We start from the raw sequence: 21,123 nt of genomic DNA, 5'->3' as shown, positions 1-21,123 counted from the left end.
GAACCCCACGTCGGGCTCTGTGCTGACAGCTCAGAGCCTACAGCCTGCTTCAGATTCTGTGTCTCCTTCTCTCCCTGTCCCTCCCTTATTCACTATCTTTCTCTCAAATATAAATAAACATTAAAAAAATTTTTTTAATTCTGATATGTGCTATGAAGGGGAAACACAGAAGCTATTAAAATAACCAATGGAAAATGTCTTGAGAGTCATCAAAGGCTTTCTAACTTGTGTCTGTTTACTGAAGTAGAATGAACTCAGCCAAAAGAGAGCAGAAGCACATTCTAGGTAGAGAGAACAGCAGAGGCTAACACCTGAGGCAGAAGTAAAGCAGACAGGAGGAACTATCCAGGCAGTTGTGGCCAAAAGACAGAGAAGAAGGCCAAGAGGGAGAAGATACATGTGAGATAAGCAGGGACCAGAACCTAGGCCTTGAAGCCACATTAAGAACCTATGTTAGGGGTACCTGAGTGGCTCAGTTGGTTAAGCATCTGACTCTTGATTTTGGCTCAGGTCACGATCTCACAGTTGCGAGTTCGAACCCTGCATCTGGCTCTGTGCTGACAGCGTGGAGCCTGCTTGGGATTCTGTCTCCCTCTCTCTCTGCCTCTCCCCTGCTCATGCTCCCTCTCTCAAAATAAATTTTAAAAAAGAATTTGTTTCTTTTCTACCCCGAGTGAAGAATATTTGACCTGCTATTTGGATCCTGAGGAAATGTTGCCCTCGACGTTTTGATTCCATGCTGATGAATACACAGTTTAACCCAAATAATACAAAGGCAATGAATTTTCATCTAAAAAGCATTTTTCTTAGCAATTAAATCAATTTAATTTTTTGGTACATTACCATACAGACAATTTTAATTGATTTCAGTTATTTCCATTTCCTTTTCAATTTACTAAAATTAATGTGAGATTGATTTTTTATTACAAACTTTCCATGGAAACTTGGTTCATCAATAGTTGTCCTCAAGTTTAATTTTCCATGGTCCTCATCAAATTTGATTCCTTAGTCATGTTTAATAACATTTCATCAGTGTCATTTTTAACCCCTTTCAGTTTTATTTTGTGTTGGTTATGTTTATATGTAATCCTCAGGTGCAGATGAATAAAATTGTCTATTTTATCCAATCCATGAGAAAATCTCAAATGGTTCTATTGCTCGGGACTGATCTATTGCAATGGGCCTCTAACTTTTCAGTCTCAGGACCCCTTTACTCTTAAAAATTATTGAAGTTCTCAGGGCGCCTGGGTGGCGCAGTCGGTTAAACGTCCGACTTCAGCCAGGTCACGATCTCGCGGTCCGTGAGTTCGAGCCCCGCGTCAGGCTCTGGGCTGACGGCTCAGAGCCTGGAGTCTGTTTCCGATTCTGTGTCTCCCTCTCTCTCTGCCCCTCCCCTGTTCATGCTCTGTCTCTCTCTGTCCCAAAAATAAATAAATAAACGTTGAAAAAAAAATTTTTTTTTAAATTATTGAAGTTCTCAATGAGCTTTTGTTTGTGTGGATTATAGTTATCAATGTTGGTTGCATTATAAATTAAAACAGATAACTTTTTAAGTATCTTAAAATAACAGTGATACCCCATCACATGTTAACCTACAGTTTTTAGGTTAATCCATGTTTATGGATTGTGAGAATAAATATTGTTAAAATGTTGATACTACCCAAAACAATCTACATATTCAATCTACATATTCTATTTTTCAAAACCAAATAATCAGGAGTGGCATTGTTTTATATTTTTGCAAATCTCTTTTATATCTGGCTTAATAGAAAACTGGTTTCCCAAGCCCTTTACATTCAAACTGTTTTTGGGGTGCCTAGGTGGTTCAGTCAGTTAGGCATCCGACTCTTGATTTCAGCTCAGGTCATGATCTCATGGTCTGGAGTTCGAGTCCCACATCAGGCTCCATGATGACAGCAGGGAGCCTGCTTGGGATCCTCTCTCTCTCTCCCTCTCAAAAAATAATAAACTTTAAAAAATGCTTCAAATTGTTTTAATCACACACACTGTGTATCTCTGGAAAACTCCCCAATAAAAGAATGGGAAAGGAGATGTCATAGTCTTATGAAAATAGTTTTGTCCTGATGGACCCTAAAAAGGTCTTGGTGCATCTCAGAGGTCCCTGAACCACACTTTGAGAAGCCCTGGTGTCTTGTAATGTTTCCCAACAGATGGTTCACAAACCATTTGATTTAAGGTGGGAAAAAGTTTTTATTTCAATAATTATGTATTTTAAGTGTTTATTAGAAGTTATAACTGATAATACACTGGACACATCTGATTATTACATAAGGCACACCAAATCTGTCCCAATTAAAAAAAAAGCAATTTGCAAGTGTCCACGTCAAAGAACAAATATTGAACCAAAACATTCTGCTTCACATTTTCTGTATTTTCTACAAGAAGAATGGATTACTTTCACAGTGTGAAATTATTCCTAAAAGAGATTTCTATTTCCAGGAAGAAGCAGAAGAGAGGAATATAGGTAATGGTTAAAAACTTGCATTTTGTGGATGAAAGACCTAAATCTATAGAAGGTTTATGAAAGAAATCAAAGAAAACACCAAAAAAATGGAAAAAATATTCCATGCTCATGGATTGGCAGAACAAATATTGTTAAAATGTCAATACTACCCAAAGCAATCTACATATTCAAAGCAATCCCTATCAAAATAACACCAGCATTCTTCACAGAGCTGGAAAAAATAATCCTAAAATTTGTATGGAACCAGAAAAGACCCCGAATAGCCAAAACAATCCTGAAAAAGAAAACCAGAGCTGAAGGCATCACAATTCTAGACTTCAAGCTGTATTACAAAGCTGTAATCATCAAGATAGTATGGTACTGGCACAAAAACAGACACTCCGATCAATGGAACAGAATAGAGAATCCAGAAATGGACCCCCAAGCGTATGGCCAACTAATCTTTGACAAAGCAGGAAAGAATATCCAATGAAAAAGAGAGTCTCTTCAGTAAATGGTATTAGGAAAACTGGACAGCAACATGCAGAAGAATGAACCTGGACCATTTTTTTGCACTGCATACAAAAATAAACTCAAAATGGAAGAAAGACCTAAACATAAGACAGGAAGCCATCAAAATCCTAGAGGAGAAAACAAACAACAACCTCTTTGACCTTGGCCACAGCACCTTCTTACCAGATATGTCTCTGGAGGCAAGGGAAATAAAAGCAAAAATGAATATTGGAGCCTCATCAAGATGAAAAGATTCTGCACAGCAAAGGAAACAATCAATAAAACTAAAAGGCAACCCATGGGATAGGAGAGGATATTTGCAAATGACGTATCTGAAAAAGTTAGTACCCAAACTCTATAAAGAACTTATCAAACTCAATACCCAAAAAACAAATAATGAGTGAAGAAATAGGCAGAGGACGCGAATAGACACTTTCCCAAAGAAGACATCCAGATGGCTAACAGACACATGAAGATGCTCAACATCACTCATCATCAGGGAAATATAAATCAAAACCACAAGGAGGTACCACCTCACACATGTCAGATTGGCTAAAATTAACAACTCAGGCAAGGACAGATGTTGGGGAGGATGTGGAGAAAGAGGAACTCTTTTGCACTGTTGGTGGGAATGCAAACTGGTTAGCCACTCGGAAAACAGTATGCAGGTTCCTCAAAAAATTAAAAATAGAGCTACCCTACAAGCCAGCAATTGCACTAGCAGGCATTTATCCAAAGGATACAAAAAATGCTGATTTGAAGGGGTACAGGCACCCCAATACTTATAGCCATGCTATCAACAATAGCCAAATTATAAGAAGAGCCCAAATAGCCATCAACTGATGAATGAATACAGAAGATGTGGTACATAAATACAATGAAATATTACTCAGCAATCAAAAGGAATGAAGTCTTGCCATCTGCAACAACGTGGATGGAAATAAACAAAATAAGTTATACTAAATGAAATAAGCCAGTCAGAGAAACACAAATATATGATTTCACTCGTGCAATTCGAGAAACAAAACAGATGAACATAGGGGATAAAATAAGATAAAAACAGAAAGGGAGGCAAATCATACTCTTAGGTACTCTTACCTACTCTGAAACATAGATAACAAACAGGGTTGATGGCTAGGAGGTGGGGGTGGGGGGCATGGGCTAAATGGGTGATAAGCATTAAAGAGGGTACTTCTTAGGATGCGCGATAGGTGTTATGTGATGAATCACTAAATTCTACTCCTGAAACCAATACTACACTATAACTATCTTGAATCTGAATTTAAAAAAGAAAAAGAAAAAAAAGAACTTGCATTTTGTAGTCAGTCAATCCGTAAAGGAATCCTACGTTTAACATTAGTAGCGCTGTGATCTTGAACAAATTACCATTTATAAACTTTTCTATGTATCAAATGGAGATAGCAATAGTTAACTTGTAAGATCGACCCTTAGCTAAAATGTCGCACCTAAATAACACAGAGCCCGGCACATATGAGCATTCGGTGTGTAGTTCTTCTTACAGATTTTATTTATCGCCTTTAAGTCGCCCGCGCTTCTCACAGAGCAGATGCCCAGAGAAAGATTTTGAAGGGGGGGGGGGGGGGGGTAGGGGGAGGCAGGTGCTCTGCCTGGAGGTGAGGGGGGAAGGGCACACCAGCCCTGACGTTGCGGGTGGGTCTGGAAGATTTCGTGCAAGTTAAATCTTAAGAGGAGTGGGTTTCAGGTCACAGATGGCAAATATCAAATGTCCCGACCTTGGAGTCTTGGCAAAGGGGTTAAATCGGAACGAGTCATAACGGCCCGACCGCTTGCGCGTGCGCCAGCCAGAAGACCAAAGGCCCGCCCTGCGACTGCCCTAACCGATCGACATGATCGAGGATCGTCAACTCAGTTCTGGCTGCGGGAACTGCTTTTTCTCGCGAGGCTTCTGACCAGGAGGCTAAGGAAGGGGCAGGCTCAACTGGAAAGAAAGGAGGAGCGTAAGGTCGCCGCACGCTGCGTTCCCAGGAGGCTTTGCGTGCCCCTCGCTTCCTCCGGGATCTTCTGAGCGAGCGCGTGAACGGCGATTTGCAGAGGCCATGGCGCTTCACGTCCCCAAGGCCCCGGGCTTTGCCCAGATGCTTAAGGAGGGGGCGAAGGTAAGGAATGGAAGAAGGGAGAGGGAGGAGAGTCGACGTAGGGCTGCGGCGGCTAGAGGGAAGAAGGGCCTGGTAACGGGCCGGGTGTGCTCCCTGGGTACAGCGGTCGGAGGCAGAGAAGATTCCAGAAAGGGAGGTGTTCGGTGAAGGGGGGCGAAGGAGGGGATTCGGCCACTAAGGCGAGCGGGCATTTTCTTTCTTCCCCGATGCAGGGAAGGGTCGACGGGCAGAAGGAGCAAGAGAGGCAAGGCCGCAGGATTCGTATTCTGTGTTTCCTCGCTGGGCAAAAGGAAAGCCGTTCGTGCATTTTCCCTCCACCCCTAAAACCGGGCTGACTTGCCACTCGACCCTTAAAGGGTGTTTTGAGGGTGAAGTCGAATAATGTAGGCTTGGGAATCGCGAAGCCAGTTGACACTGTTCAAGGAGGGGGTAATCCGGAGAGAAGAGGGACGGGGGCCAGTTCTCGACAGTTTTCCTTCGGATGAGAATTAGAGGGCTCCCCGTTTCGTTCGCAGCAGTGCGTTGTGGTAGGACAGACGTTACTCAATCCAAATGGATTGTATGCCAATTTAGGTTAGCTGGCTTGATGTAAAACCAACCCCCAGTTCTTCCTTGCCTCATCTTTAAATTGACCAAAAGATGGTACCTTTGACTTGTAACTATCTGACTTTGTAAGTGTAAGAGACACTCTGGACTAATTAAAACGACTTCGTTTTATGCCCAGATTATGAATGTATTTCAAGAGCATAATTTGTGTAAAACATCTTAATATATACTGCTGATAAATTTGTCTCTTGTGTTCAAATCAAATCTTGGCTTTATTTGTCCCCCAAATTCCCTATGCCTCGTTAAAGAGATCTAATTTATTGTCGTGCAGTTTACAGTAACAGTTTTAGGGAACTAGGTCATTGTTTGCAGAATACACTTTTGGGATAACAGCATATCAGGATTTAATGTAAATATTGGTAAAACAGGTTTGCAGGTAATGACATGGACTGCTCACTTTAATTTTTTTTAACGTTTCTTTATTTTTGAGAGAGACAACGCACAGTGCAAGCAGGGGAGGGACAGAGAGAGGGAGACACAAAGTCCGAAGCAGCCACCAAGCCCTGAACTGTGAACGCACAGCCCGATGCGGGGCTCGAACTCACGAGCTGTGAGATCATGACCTGATCCGAAGTCAGACACTCAACCTACTGAGCCACCCAGATGCCCCATGGACTGCTTACTTTAAAAAAATTGAAATTTTTTCATAATTTTTATTTTGAGGCTGAAATAAACGATCAAATCAGGATAATTTCAAATAATGATAAAGGAAATAAAGACTACTGTAGTAAAAATAAATAAAAAGATTAGATAGAAAGTACTATAGTAGAGAATGAAGTAAACAAGTCTGCCTCCCCCAAAAAAGGGAAGAGTCAGGAATAGATAGAACCAGTAAATAAGATGTTCAAGGAAGAACTTTTAGCTTAGTCCTAAGTGACAGAAAGAATCAGCCAAGATTGAAGAGGGCAGTATTCCAGGCTGAAAAACCAGTAAGTATAAAGGCCTTGAGGATGAAAGGAGTTTGACCTGTTAAAAAAGAAAACAGCAAGAGAGGTAATGAGGTTGAAGCTCATCAAGGGAAAGCAAAAATGGTGAGAGATGACTTTAGAGGAGCTGTAGGTTAGGACCAGAACATATAGGACCTTGTAGCCTTCAGGAGGGATTTACATTTTACCCTAAGAGTGACGGCAGACCATTGATGGGATCTGATTTATGATCACATGGCTGTTCCTCAGAGAACGGGTAAAGGGAAAAAACTAGAGTGTAAGCCAGGTCAGACTAAGTGCTTTCGTAAGAGTCCGTCAACCCTTGACTCTGAAGACACTACTCCTAAAGTAATGATTATTCACCTCGTTTGGATAACAGTTCCTTTTATGAGTAGTATAAAAGCCACGTCTTATGGCCTAGGATAGAACTGTCTCCTAGAAGCTCTTCAATGATGGAAGTATTCTATATTCATTCTGATACAGTATCCGTGAGCCGCATGTGGCTACTGGACACTTGAACTGTGGCTACTGCAGTGGAGAAACTGAATTTTTAATTTTAATTACTTGCAATTTAACCACATGTGACCAGTGGCTCCTTTATTGGGCATAGCAACTATGTAAAAATGTTCACATGAACAAACTGGAAGCTCATGAAACCCATCTGAAGCTACATGTAAATCTCAATTCTAAAAGAAGTCCAGTGTAAAATTTGAGAATTTTCGTATTGTGAGCAGTTCAGCAATTTTTCAACGTGTACGCATTGGAATTGTGTTGCAATTCACAAGAGCGTTCAGCAGTCAGGATACTAAACATTTGGGCAGTAGGTGTGTTAAGTGGGATTTCCCAGGGATCGGAAAACTGATGGTTTTATGATGCTCAGGCTCCTAACAATAAAAGAAATATACCATATTTCAACTTTTCAAAAAGTAATGATAAACTCTGAAGAGGTATTTTTACCTAAAATATCTTATCTTTTGCTGATCGATCGTAGCATTCTTTCTTGCACTTTTCACAACATTTAAAAATATGTACATGCTTTATATTTTATATATATATATACATTTTTATATATGCTTTATGTTTTGACGTGTGAGTAGATACATGTGGTCTCTGAAAATGTCATATTCAACCAGTGAGCAAATTTAAGGATCATTTGAAGCACCATGCTTTACATACATAAACCTTGCTTCATTTTTTTTCAACAGTCCTGTGAGGTAGGTACTATTATTATCCCCATTTTACAGATGAAGAAGATTATTGTGTTTCACTGTTTAATCAGAAGGGTTTTTGTTTTTGGTTTATTTTACAGCATTTTTCAGGATTAGAAGAGGCTGTATACAGGAACATACAGGCTTGCAAGGAGCTTGCCCAAACAACTCGTACAGCATATGGACCAAACGGTAATTTCTAAATTCATGTTTTAAAAGATACAATACTAGAATTTTGTGTGCTAGCTTCTTCCAACTTATTCTGTGAGAATATGATACATAAACTGAGTTTTAGCCATAATACAAAAGTAATTGTATAGTTTATTGCCACCAGTGTAATGTTTTCAGTTTTTAATCAACAACTCATATCTCTTTAGAAAAATAGGAATCAAAATGTTAATTTTTATCATATTGAGAGATAGAAAAATTACGGAGCTTTCACCATTGAGATATGGTACCTGACGTAAGGGAGAAAATCTCTCTTGCCTCCTACCGTCAACTGAATTTAATTGACACAAATGTATGGAAAGCAATAAAACTATACTTTTTTTTTTCTAATGTTTATTTATTTTGTGGGGGGGGGGGGGCAGCAAGAGAGGGAGAGAGAGAATCCCAAGCAGGCTCCACACTGTCAGCACAAAGCTTGATGCAGGGCTCGAACCTACAAACTGAGGTCATGATCTGAGCTGAAATCAAGTCAGACAGTTAACTGACTGAGCCACCCAGGTGCCCCAAAACTAGATTTTTTTGGTCTTTTCTACATGTTAATGTAATTTATATTTATTGAACAAAACTAAGAAGATTGACATCCTCCCAAGTAAACATTATAGGAGATTAGAAAGGACAGGAATAATGACGGGGGTGCCATTAGGGTGCCAGAGTAGATAATATGTGTTGAGTTTTTACAAAGATACCTTAAGAAATAGGGGCGCCTGGGTGGCGCAGTCGGTTAAGCGTCCGACTTCAGCCAGGTCACGATCTCGTGGTCCGTGAGTTCGAGCCCCGCGTCAGGCTCTGGGCTGATGGCTCAGAGCCTGGAGCCTGTTTCCGATTCTGTGTCTCCCTCTCTCTCTGCCCCTCCCCCGTTCATACTCTGTCTCTCTCTGTCCCAAAATAAATAAACGTTGAAAAAAAAAAAATTAAAAATAAAAAAGAAATAGATACAAGTTTATATTTCTTGACTAAATTTTGGGGGCTATTTGGAGACAGATTTGAACGATTTTCCCCCCCCCTAACTTTTTTTTTCTGTGTTTTGTTTTTTGTTTTTCTAGGAATGAACAAAATGGTTATCAACCACCTGGAGAAGTTGTTTGTGACAAACGACGCAGCCACTATTTTAAGAGAGCTAGAAGTAGGTCATTACTTTGAAGCCAAGAAATGTTTTGGTGATGTCAGAAATTGAGTATATATGTATATGTATATATTTTTTAAGTTTATTTATTTGGAGGGAGAAAGAGAGGGCGAGCACACAAGCAGGTTGAGGGGCAGAGAGAAGGAGAGACAGAATCCCTAGCAGGCTCCATGCCATCAACGCAGAGCCCAATGTGGGGCTCAAACTCAGAAACTGTGAGATCATGACCTGAGCCGAGATCAGGAGTCAGAGAGACGCTTAACCGACTGTGCCAGCCAGGTGCCCCCGAAATTAAACATTTTAACATAGAAGAAACCTCTTAGGATAATAAGGGACTATTTTTTTTCCCAACTTGAAAATTTATTATGTAGTTTTAACTTTTTAGCCGCTTAAATTTAAAAATCTCCCAAGTTATTAATTTATGGAGGCTTGCTTGTGATAAAAATACATTTGCTAATAATTATATCAAATTGCGTATGCTGTCTCATTCTGTAGAGTATGACACCAAAGTGAGTTATTCAAAAATGCAGAAACAGCTGATACTTAAAACAGTGGTTTAAAAAAAATTAAACCAGGTCTTTGGCTTTGTGAAAATGAAACACAAAAATGGTGGCATTTTGCTTTGCTTACCTGCAGTTTTGATATTGCAGAGTGTGTAGAATAGATTCTGCAGGCAGAATTATAAGTAAAGTCTGGCACCTGAACATCAGAGAACTATTCCTCGTCTAGCTGCTCTGTAGTGGAAAGATGTTTTCAACTTCACGAAATTGTCCTGAACTTAGCTCTTAGAGAATTGTAGCTTAATCTTTTCAAATGAAACTGTAGGTGTGTTAACATTTCTCTAACTGCTTAAATAACTAAATAATATTGTTAACGTAGTGAGCAAAACGAATTTTAATTCCACAAGGAGGAATTAGTCTTTGTGAGTGTTAATGTTGGACGCTATGGTGGTCTCAGGAGTTACTCAGCCATGATGGAAATATTGCCTCAATAAAAACGATAGTGTCAACTTTGTAGTATTCTCACCGCTATCGGTTGTTACTCCTTGCTTGGTTTTTAAACCCTAAATCCAAAGGATAGACTACTTAAAATCTTGATACCTTTTTTTTTTAAGAAACCTCTGTCTTCTAAAAAGCCACAATTGGTACTCCTTCCAATAGAAATGTACATAGGCATTGACACTCATGATAAATGAGGTGGTTATTTTGGTTTTTAATGCCTAGGTTTGGTTTTTGGAATTACTTTTTTAACTTAGTGGACATGTGATTTTCTGCACCTTATGTGCAGAGATGTATGTACTGGGTGACTGGCCATTAAAAGAAGATGCGGTTTCAGGTTGTTTGCATTTGTAGTGATGCATTTGTGCTGATAGTCTCTGAGGGATTGGGACTGTCTTCTGGCCACCGCACTGAGTAGTATGTAGCAGTGTGATTTTGGAGTTACCTGGCCCACAGGGAGATTGAAGTGTATTAGCTTAAGAAAAAATGGAAATGAGGGGCACCTGGGTGGCTAAATTGTATAAGCATCCAACTCTTGGTTTCAGCTCAGGTCACGATCTCGCAGTTGGGGAGTTCGAGCCCTGCATCAGGCTGTGCTGACAGCTCAGAGCCTGGAACCTGCTTTGGATTCTGTGCCTCCCTCTCTGCCCCTGCCCTGCTCGTGCTCTGACTCACTCATTCTCTGTCTCTCTCTGACAAAAATATATAAATATGTAAAAATAAAAAAAATTTTTTTAAAGAAATGAAAATGAAAAACTTCACGTTGCTTTCAGGATCAAATGTTTCGCACTTTAAAATTCAAACCCCTTCTACCAGGTACAGCATCCTGCTGCAAAAATGATCGTAATGGCTTCTCACATGCAAGAGCAAGAGGTTGGAGATGGCACAAACTTTGTGCTGGTGTTTGCTGGAGCCCTCCTGGAACTAGCTGAAGAGCTTCTGAGAATTGGGCTCTCGGTTTCGGAGGCGAGTGTTCATTTTGTAATGCACTTTTATTTAATTTGTGCCTGTATAGAGTCATCGTTGTAGTAATAGTTAACATTGAGCAGTTTACTCTGTGCCAGGCATTGTAGTACATGTGCTGTCTATGCAGTATCTTACTACATCCTTATAAGAATCGTGTGAGTAATTAAAAATTAATAAAAATTAATAATTTTTTATTTTAGATGAGGAAAGTGACACTTAGAAAAATCTTACTCAAGATCTTAACAGCTAATAAGTGACAGCATTCAATTTCGGGCCATCACAAAAGCCTACACTCGTGATGAGCACGTCCTGCCGTGAATGCTGTTCTGAAAGTGTGCTTTGTCATTTTATATGGAAAACAAATACCCATATTCGTTGGGGTACTGAAATAAGCTATATTTTAGAGTCATGTCAAAATTGTGTCTTTTGAAGAAACACTTTGGCTTTTTACATTTAAGGTCATAGAAGGTTACGAAATAGCCTGCAGAAAAGCCCATGAGATTCTTCCTGATTTAGTGTGTTGTTCTGCAAAAAATCTTCGAGATGTTGATGAAGTGTCTTCTGTGCTCCATACCTCCATAATGAGTAAACAGTACGGCAATGAAGTGTTTCTGGCCAAGCTCATTGCTCAGGCGTGTGGTGAGTAAATCTCAGTAAATGAAAAGATCCAAACTAAAAATATTTTAATGAGACTAAGATATTTTCTTTGTTGTCTCCATGCATCTTTTGACGTGTCTCGTTTTCTTAAACAGTGTCTATTTTCCCTGATTCCGGCCATTTCAATGTTGATAACATCAGAGTGTGTAAGATACTGGTAAGTTTAGAAAATGCATAAGTGTTGTCTAATAGGTCCATTATATTTTGCAAAAAGAAAAAATGTATGTGTTTATCAAAACCCAAATTTTACCTCAGATTTTGAATATTTAGGACTTTGTTACATTTGTAACATTTTGGTATTTGGAGGTTGTAATACTACTATTAAATTTTAAAGGGTGTTTGATGTATTATCTCCTTATGAAATCATCATTTTTCCATCACAACTTTGAAGGTTGAGAATAATGCATCAAATATTATGTGTTTTGAATTCTTCATGTGTGCTGAATTAAAACCATAACCTTCAGAACCAGTTTTGAATGAGATGTTCTGTTGATCTACAATAATAGAACTCACGTGTTACTGTTGTTAGTATTGAAATAAGAGTATTTTATATTTAAAAAATTTAGTGCTTCCTGTAGTAAAACCTGTGATTGGAGTTGAGTTTAGCTTACGTAAATACAAGGGTGTGTGTGTATCTTTGTGCACGCTCATGCATGCATAGATGCTGTGCCTTTTCTGACACTTGTACTGCTTTGTTCCGTCTCCTGTCCCCAGTGCTAACAGCTGTGCCTAGTACATTGGCACCAGGTATTTGGTGAGTGAGTGAATGAATGACTTAGAAGAGTTATTCTCAGTCCTTGGTTGTTCCCGGTACCCTGAAGGCCCCCCTTTCATTAATAGCTCATCCTCAGAGTGGTTTCTACCTTAAGTAGACTGGTGTGTTTTACATCCAACACCCCACTCCTTATTCCCAGGAGTCACCCCTTGGCATATTATGTTATGTGGAAAACGTTATTTTTGGTACATGAAGAATTAACAACTGAGCCCTGATGTTATTTTCATGAGATCACTGATGATTTTGGTATTCAATTCCTTAGGGTTCTGGTATCTATTCCTCTTCAGTATTGCATGGCATGGTTTTTAAGAAGGAAACTGAAGGTGATGTAACTTCTGTCAAAAGTGCAAAAATAGCAGTGTATTCTTGTCCTTTTGATGGCATGATAACTGAAACTAAGGTATGTAGACTTTAAAACCTTAAAAGTAAAAATTTTGGGTTGCCTGTTCGGATTAACATTTTATGATTTTTAAGTTTTTAGGTGGAGATTGTGCTCTTCAGTGAATACTACATAATTATGGAAGATTGTAGCATCACACACACATACGCATACACATATATACACTCATAATGTATGTGTGTATATATATGTATGTGTATATATATGTTACAGGAGTATTTATTTACTTATTTTGAGAGAGAACAAGGGAGAATCAGAGGGAGAGACAATCCCAAGCAGGTTCTGCACTATCAGCACAGAGCCCGACGCAGGGCTCGATCCCCTGAAACCGTGAGATCATGACCTGAGCCAAAATCCAGAGTCAGACACTCAACCATCTGAGGCACCCGGATGCCCCAGGATTATATATCTGCTTTAAAAAAAATTTTTTTTGACGTTTATTTATTTTTGAAGGAGAGAGAGACACAGTGTGAAGGGGGAGGGGGAGAGAGGGGGAGACACAGAATCAGAAGCAGTCTCCAGGCTCTGAGCTGTCAGCACAGAGCCCAACGCGGGGCTCAAACTCACAGACCGCGAGATCATGACCTGAGTAGAAGTCAGATGCTTAACCGACTGAGCCACCCAGGCGCCCCTATATCTGCTTTTTAAAGTCAGATTCCCTTTCTTTTCTGAATACCTAATTCAGATACTAAATTTGAAACGTGAAATGGTGGCAGTGTTGTTTATGTTCTAGTATACAGCTCTTCTTATACAGCATGTTCTTACATGCTCAGCAAGTAAAATGCTCACTGAATACAAATACTTGTGTGCTCTTCCTTAATGTATTTTAATATTGAGGTCCTATAGCATCCTGAAACAAAATATGCCAATGTAATTTGAAATCGATAGGTTTGTTTTTAAAAATACATGTTACGAAGTTTGAAGTTCTTGTTTATAGGTCACTTCTGTCTTGGTCCCTAGAATTCTTAAAATCTGAGTTCATAGTTGTAAAAGTTCCACAGGTTGGAGATAGGCCAGGAAGAGTCATTGAGTCCATATTCTAGAAAAAAAATTCAGAACCACAGTGTGGTTGTTTTGGTACGCTAGTTGACGTTTGTCAAAAGACAAATGCCAAGACACCTGCCCAATATATCTAAAATAGGTGTAAGTATTTCTCCCAACTACTCCATCAAAGTGCCTGTCAAAGAGGAAAATGCATCGGTTTTGGGAGTGGGGGGGTCTAGGAATAAGCTGAGTTTCATACATACTTTGTATTTCATAATGCATGTATAATCTCATTATTTTCCCCAAATATTTCTTCAGTAAAATGTTACCCCGTGACTTCGGACACCAAGGTACTAAAATGGTTCTTAAGAGCATGTTTGTCTTACTAGGGAACAGTGCTGATAAAGACTGCTGAAGAATTGATGAATTTTAGTAGGGGAGAAGAGAATCTCATGGATGCACAAGTCAAAGCTATAGCTGATACCGGTGCAAATGTCATCGTAACAGGTGGCAAAGTGGCAGACATGGCTCTTCATTACGCAAACAAGTACAATATCATGTTGGTGAGGTAAGACTGCTGTGTTCCATTAACCTGTATAGTAAATGGCCCTTTGCTGGTGAAACACAAAACACATTCAATACATGGTGAATTCATGCCTGTTACAAAAGGGCAAATATAACATCTTGGCTCCAAAAGCAGGACTTAACTTGATCTAGAGAGACAGGAAATACCTATGAGAAAGCTTACATTTGCACTGAGAGGTGGAGCAATCAACATGTTACTTGAAGAGGAAGAGAGAAAAGCATTCCAGACAAAAGAAACAACATTAGAGACCAGACGCAAGCCTGGTACACGCTGTCAGAGTGTGGGATCAGGAATGTCATTTTTAACCTTTGAACCCATTTGTGGGGCACACCAGACACCTGACCTACCCGTTCCCACCTCCAAACCAGATCTGCAGCATAAATCACTCCTCTTCCTCACAGCTCATGCGCTTGCCCAGAGTATAGCAAGTTTTCTGTATACCAGGCCTTCCTTAGTGTTTTAGAACTAGAACTTGTGACATTCTACTGAAACTTGAATTTTCCCAATTCTAGAACACTGCCATATACACCTGTGTGTGGATTACACTGTGCTGTCCAGACCTGTTCTGAGCTTAAATTCAGGATCAAAAGAATGTGACTTTTGGGGACCAGTGTATGGTTTCCTGTTTCATCTCTATTTTATTGTGGCACCTAATGGTGTTAAAATTTTCATTAAGGTCTTCGGGTTTTTTTAAAGGTTGAATTCCAAATGGGATCTCAGAAGACTATGTAAAACAGTTGGTGCTACAGCTCTTCCTAGATTGGTATGTATTTTGGACAACATTAAAAGATAGTAGAATGTATTGGAATTACTTTGTTTTACAGTAGTCCCTTTCTTACAGACTCCTCCCGTCCTTGAAGAAATGGGACATTGTGACAGTGTTTATCTCTCAGAAGTTGGAGACACACAGGTGGTGGTTTTTAAGCATGGTATGTGGAGATGGCAAAGTATGTTTATTTAAGTGGGGGCTGTTCATTTGCTTGTAGTAATATTTTTAAATTTATTGACAGAAAAGGAAGATGGTGCCATTTCTACCATTGTGCTTCGAGGCTCTACAGACAATCTGATGGATGATATAGAAAGGGCAGTAGATGACGGTGTTAATACTTTCAAAGTTCTCACAAGGGTTAGTATTAGCAGTGATCTTAATTTTAACTGTTAAAGGTAGTTTATGGTTGTTCTTGAGTTAAATATACCTTCAGTTGCTTAAGCATGTTCTTAGTGCTACATCTGTGGACATGCAGATGAGGTATTGTGTGCTGCTCCCATTCCTCACTTTGGTTCTCCTCTTTCATATACCAGACCCTACGTACAGTAAGGTAATTTGCCCAGATTATTCCATTTTTACAAAGTTTGTAATTAGAATTTGAGTAACAGTACCTCTAGTCTGGTTGGAGTACTGGAGTCTGAGAAGATTAGGAAACTATAAATTGCTTCTTAGTAAAATTTTTTTTAACTACATATTGTAGGATAAACGTCTTGTTCCCGGAGGTGGAGCAACGGAAATCGAATTAGCCAAACAGATCACGTCATATGGAGAGGTATAGCTTTCTTTGTATAAATTGCCTTCCTTCATGTTCCTTGAATAAAATACAATACTAAACACGTTTTTTTTGTAGACCTGTCCTGGACTGGAACAGTATGCCATTAAGAAGTTTGCAGAGGCATTTGAAGCTATTCCCCGGGCACTGGCAGAAAATTCTGGAGTGAAAGCCAATGAAGTAATCTCTAAACTTTATGCAGTACATCAAGAAGGAAATAAAAATGTTGGATTAGATATTGAGGTATTTGGAAAAAAAAAAAAAAACTATGAATTTAAACTTTTATTTCATGAATGTGTAATATAAAAATAGAAGTAGTAAGTTTAAAAGAAAATCAAAAATATTCTGATTTTTTAAGCAAATGATTTTCATAACAAAGAGCTCTGACAGAGTTTGTCTATGATTTTCCTTAAAATAGTCTTTATTTTATATTGTGTGTAGGAGAGGACTTTTGCCTGGCAACTTCCAGGCAAAGAGCCCTGGGGTTTTGTTACTGAGTTAATTTTCACATAAGAATTTAGAGTGAAGGAGTGAAAATTGTTTTGTACCAACAGGCTGAAGTTCCCGCTGTAAAGGACATGTTGGAAGCTGGTATTCTAGACACTTACTTGGGAAAATACTGGGCTATCAAACTGGCTACGAATGCTGCTGTCACTGTACTTAGGGTGGATCAGGTGAGTTACAAGTGAAATTTTGATCTTTGAAAGTACTAATTTTCATGTGGGTCAGTAGTGTATTTTTATGGAACCAGAATATAGCACAGTTCTCATTCTACTCAAAAGTGTGTTTCTAAAAGTCCCCCCCCCACCCATTTATTTTTTTCTGTTACAGTTTTAAATTGTATTTAGTATATTTCAACTAATTTGAAAGGATCTTTCCAGTGAAAGAAACTTCTGCCATTTTTAAACTGGAATCGTTAAAACAAACTTAAGGTTTATAGTTTTCGGACTTTTTTTAGCCTAAGGATCTCTTTATACAAACAGTCTGGAGAGGGAGTTTACTGTGTAATAATGTGGAATGTGGAAGGCCCATAAAGCCCTGAAACACTTGTGTGCCACCAACTTTAAGGAAAACGAAACCTCTACTTGTGCATGGAGGTAGAATCTATGTGTTTAAAGTTCTTCTGGGTGTGACAAATTATATCTTGAAGGAACTAAAAGAAAAGTGTTAAAAATCATAGTATTTTTGACCTTTTTTTTCCAAGAGGGTAGTGGGAGGGAGATTGTGGCACAGAGGAAAATGGTAGGTTCAGATATAAGCTTGAATTCAAAGTTTTTCAAAAAGATGTTTTCTAGTAAAACAGTGAAATCCATTTTCTTGCAGATTTCTCGAACTGATTATTAAGCAATAAACTATTTGTAAATACTTAATGGAAAATTGCAATTGCAAGGGGCCTAGGGCAGATCCATTAGGTGGAAATCATGCCAAATTAATTTTGGGAGAAGGAAGTTGTAGGTAAAAACTAAACGAGAAGGAAATTAGACTTACTCTAGGCATAACAAGGACTAGTTCGTGGTAATTACAGCAAACATTCCATCTCAGTAAGAGGAAGAACAATTTTTTCCTAGCTTGAGATGACCAGAAAATGGAGCTGGATGTCCAATTTCAACCCCATTGGAAATAAATTGGATGTTCATGTACTGGATTTACTAATAGGTGTTTTTATATCAGTAAATTTAGGTAATTTTCAGTGGAAGAATGCGGTTTTGGAGTTCTGAAATGATAATAGAAGCCTAAGGAAATGGTTGTTTTAAAAATTAGCATGTGGCTAATAGGGGAAACTTAAAATAGAAAGGGACAGGGGAAGCTGAGTATATTGAAGCATGAGGTAATCCGGAATTCTAATAGAGGAACTTTTTTGAATGTCCATTACCCAAATGACATAATAATTGTAATAATACAAGTTCCTTGATCACAAAGACGCTTGTCAGTTTTGGTTTTAAACTGGGAAGTCTCTGTTTTACAGTAGAGGATGTTCATTGTTATGTGTCCCTGGTCTTTGCTAAAATACATGATCTGAAGAACCCATGACTATCAATAACCAGTTTGTTAATAACTATAGTGAACTTGTACTCTTTAATAGTTTTAACTAATTTTGCATAGTATATAGTCTGGAAAGGGACATGTAAATCAAGTTTTAAGTGTTGGATAATGTGGAGCTGGGTTCATCTTTGTTCGAGTGTTTATTTCACTAGTTGTCAAGATACAGTCCCCAAATCAACAGCATCAAGATAACGTAAGAACGCGAAAAATTATTTATAAATCCTCAGGCCCCTAAGCAGTCCCACTGAGTTAGAAACTCTGGACGAAGGCCAGGAGTTTTTTATTTTTTTATTATCTTTTTTTTTAATGTTGGTTTCTGAGAGCATGAGCAGGGGAGGGGGGAGAGGAAGAGGGAGACACAGAATCTGAAGCAGGCTCCAGGCTCTGAGCTGTCAGCACAGAGCACAACGCGGGGCTCGAACTCACGGACCATGAGATCATGACCTGAGCCGAAGTCAGATGCTTAACTGACTGAGCCACCCAGGCACCCCAGGAGTATGTTTCAAATAAGCTCTGCAATAATTGGTGCCTACCAGCTTGAGAACTGTTGTTCTGGCTGTCTTTTTTAATCAAGCTACACTTAGCTTCTAAAATCGTCCTTGGTGCCTTTAATTCAGTCTGAACTTAATCTCAATTAGTAAAATAATTCAGTCTGAACTTAATCTCAATTAGTAAAATGTTACTCCAAGGATTTCAAGGTTAGATTTCCTCCAGAAGCTTCTGAAAAGGGGTCCTGAATCTGTTGGAAGTGGTAGTGAAGATGTTTTACAATTTAGTGTTGCTTGAGACACATCCCCAACCTCTTGATGTTGTACAGAAAGATCTCAGTCCTGTCAATTTGGGAAGCAAAGAATACTGTTTACAGTTTTGAGATTCAGAATGTAGATTAGAGTTTGAGAGTTCCACTTTGAGGAAGCTAATTTAGCTTCTCCCAAATTTATTTGAACCCAGAGTTGCCACCACCCCGCTTTTTTCTCCAAACGAATCCTTTCAAAATGCTAGATGGTTATATTTGCAAAGTACTCGGTTAATGCATTCTAGATAAATTAGAGGTTTCCTGCTGTGTTCTTTTAAGTTACCAGGGAAGTCTACCTACTTGGGTAACGTTTTTTGAATACACACTTCCTACCACTTGAATGGTTTTCATTTTACAGGTACTAGGAAATTTCAGTATTAAATTTTTATACATATTTGTTTATGTACCAACCACTTTAGATTATAATGGCAAAACTGGCAGGTGGACCTAAAGCTCCTAAACCACAAGGAAATTGGGATAAAGATGGTTGGCAAGACGAACTTCATATATAAGTAGCAAATCAGGTGCCGAGCTGACGGATTTATACTAGTAATGCATGCGGATATTTTTCACATTCGGCTCACAGGGCCATCGAGTTCTTGAAGTGCGTGTCTCAAAATGCCCTTTACTAACGTGCGTGGATCGTGTGGCCGTTCATGTCCATAAAAGCAGGAAACGCTTTGCTGGAAGCTAACAACTTGATGTTGATAGAGCCTCATATGCAGTTTATAACAGATGGCTTATGTTGAGATGATTGCTTCATCTTGAATCAGCCTCAGAAAAATATTTTCTCTTCATTTTAAAGGTTGAGTTTATAAGTATGTGCTTATGGTTTTGTTTTCTCAGATCATCATGGCAAAACCAGCCGGTGGGCCCAAACCTCCAAGTGGGAAGAAAGACTGGGATGATGACCAAAATGATTGACTGCCTTAGTTTTTACTGTAGGTGAAGACGTTTGTAGTAATAGTCTAGCAATTGCCTGATGTTTTCGTATTCTCCTTAAATTAAGAAGTGTTTTGTGTTTATATCCTCAGCTGGATGATAAATAAACATGTTGCTATCAAAGCCTCATAGTCTGATGAGCACCGTTCTTGGATGTAAATGACCTGTTTGTCTCAACCTTGGTAATGAAGTTAGCTGTGGGACTGAAGGCAAGCCACTTAAGTAATTAGGGGCCTATTCCTGTGTGTATCTGGCCTGCTGCCTGTTTGGAACACAGCCGTGCTTCTGTATTTACATATAGTCTATGGCTGTTTCCTGCAAGGAAATGGCAATGAAGTAGTCATGATAGAGACCAAGTGACCTACACGACCAAAAATATTTGATATCTGTTCCTTTGCAGGAAATCGGTCAACCCCCAGACTGGATTTCAGGGTTTTTTTCACATCTCTGCTCTGGGAATTCTAAGACTTGAGAGGACATGTTTTTAATACCCATTTGTTGAATGGCTTAGTTAAAATAGTCTAGTAGTGTAGTATAAAGACAGTTGTAATACCACTGAAAACGTATCTGCTAGTAGAAATTCGGTTTTTGTAAAGTAGATCTTATTTTTTCTTAAGATCAGTAAGGAGTTTTGAAAAAACTTAACATGAAAGGTCAACTGATTTTATGGGACATGTGCTGACTCCTATGTCTTGGTCACGTAATAATCTTTGGTCTTTGAGTAACATTTTGAAGGCGCCTGGGTGGTTCACTCGGTTAAGCATCTGACTCTGGATTTCTGCTCAAGTCCTGGTCTGCCGTTTGTGAGATGGAGCCCCGGGTTGGGCTTGGGGCTGACAGCACAGGGCCTGCTTGGGAGCGTCTCCCCCTCCCCCGCATGCACACTCTCAAAATGAATAAACGTTAAAAAATAAAAAGTTACATTTTTTTAAAAAATGATGGTTTTGGTATTTGAAAGGAAATTTTGGAAGCAGTAAGACTCACTGGGTCTTAGGTAGTAAGTGTTGAGAGTAATGGAAGTTTAGAGAGCGGAGGCTGAGCCTTAAGGTTTAGGATTGCACGCAACTTCGAGATGCTGGCGCTCGCTTGGGTAAAAGGACAGTTCGCAGACTTTCTCTGGCATGCTGGCATTAAGGGGACCTGGTACTGAATTAAGAGTCGCAGGAGTGTCTACTTTGGGTCTGTTCACAGAAAAAGAGCAGAGTCAGGCCTACACCCCAGCTTATGTA

The 21,123-nt window shown here is 39.2% G+C and overlaps 1 protein-coding gene across 2 annotated transcripts; it reads left to right on the top strand.

The window, feature by feature from the left end:
* Positions 1-4,986: 4,986 nt before the first annotated feature.
* CCT8 (chaperonin containing TCP1 subunit 8) lies at positions 4,987-20,021 on the top strand. 2 transcript variants are annotated; one of them, XM_030329688.1, is made up of 16 exons: positions 4,987-5,115; positions 7,957-8,047; positions 9,127-9,206; positions 11,021-11,170; positions 11,629-11,809; positions 11,923-11,984; positions 12,865-13,002; positions 14,376-14,554; positions 15,269-15,335; positions 15,414-15,501; positions 15,583-15,698; positions 16,042-16,113; positions 16,192-16,356; positions 16,668-16,787; positions 19,372-19,476; positions 19,799-19,878. In XM_030329688.1, exons 1-15 carry the CDS (start codon positions 5,056-5,058, stop codon positions 19,462-19,464), a joined length of 1,662 nt encoding a protein of 553 aa, XP_030185548.1. In that variant the 5' UTR covers positions 4,987-5,055; the 3' UTR covers positions 19,465-19,476; positions 19,799-19,878. The 2 variants fall into 2 exon arrangements, with proteins under 2 accessions (XP_030185548.1, XP_030185550.1); XM_030329690.1 differs by lacking the exon at positions 19,372-19,476 and having other exon boundaries at positions 4,989-5,115; positions 19,799-20,021.
* Positions 20,022-21,123: the final 1,102 nt, after the last annotated feature.

This window comes from Lynx canadensis, chromosome C2 (assembly GCF_007474595.2).
Source record: "Lynx canadensis isolate LIC74 chromosome C2, mLynCan4.pri.v2, whole genome shotgun sequence".
Lineage (NCBI taxonomy): Eukaryota > Metazoa > Chordata > Mammalia > Carnivora > Felidae > Lynx > Lynx canadensis.
Note: the sequence above shows the minus strand (reverse complement) of the source record. Positions and strands in the feature narration are given on the sequence as shown.

Bases quoted from the DNA above. Each gene is read 5' to 3' on its own strand.
- CCT8 (XM_030329688.1), top strand. From the start codon at position 5,056: ATGGCGCTTCACGTCCCCAAGGCCCCGGGCTTTGCCCAGATGCTTAAG. The intron at 11,985-12,864 runs GTAAGTTTAGAA...TCAATTCCTTAG, and splicing joins TCAGAGTGTGTAAGATACTG to GGTTCTGGTATCTATTCCTC. The intron at 16,788-19,371 runs GTGAGTTACAAG...CAACCACTTTAG, and splicing joins CTGTACTTAGGGTGGATCAG to ATTATAATGGCAAAACTGGC.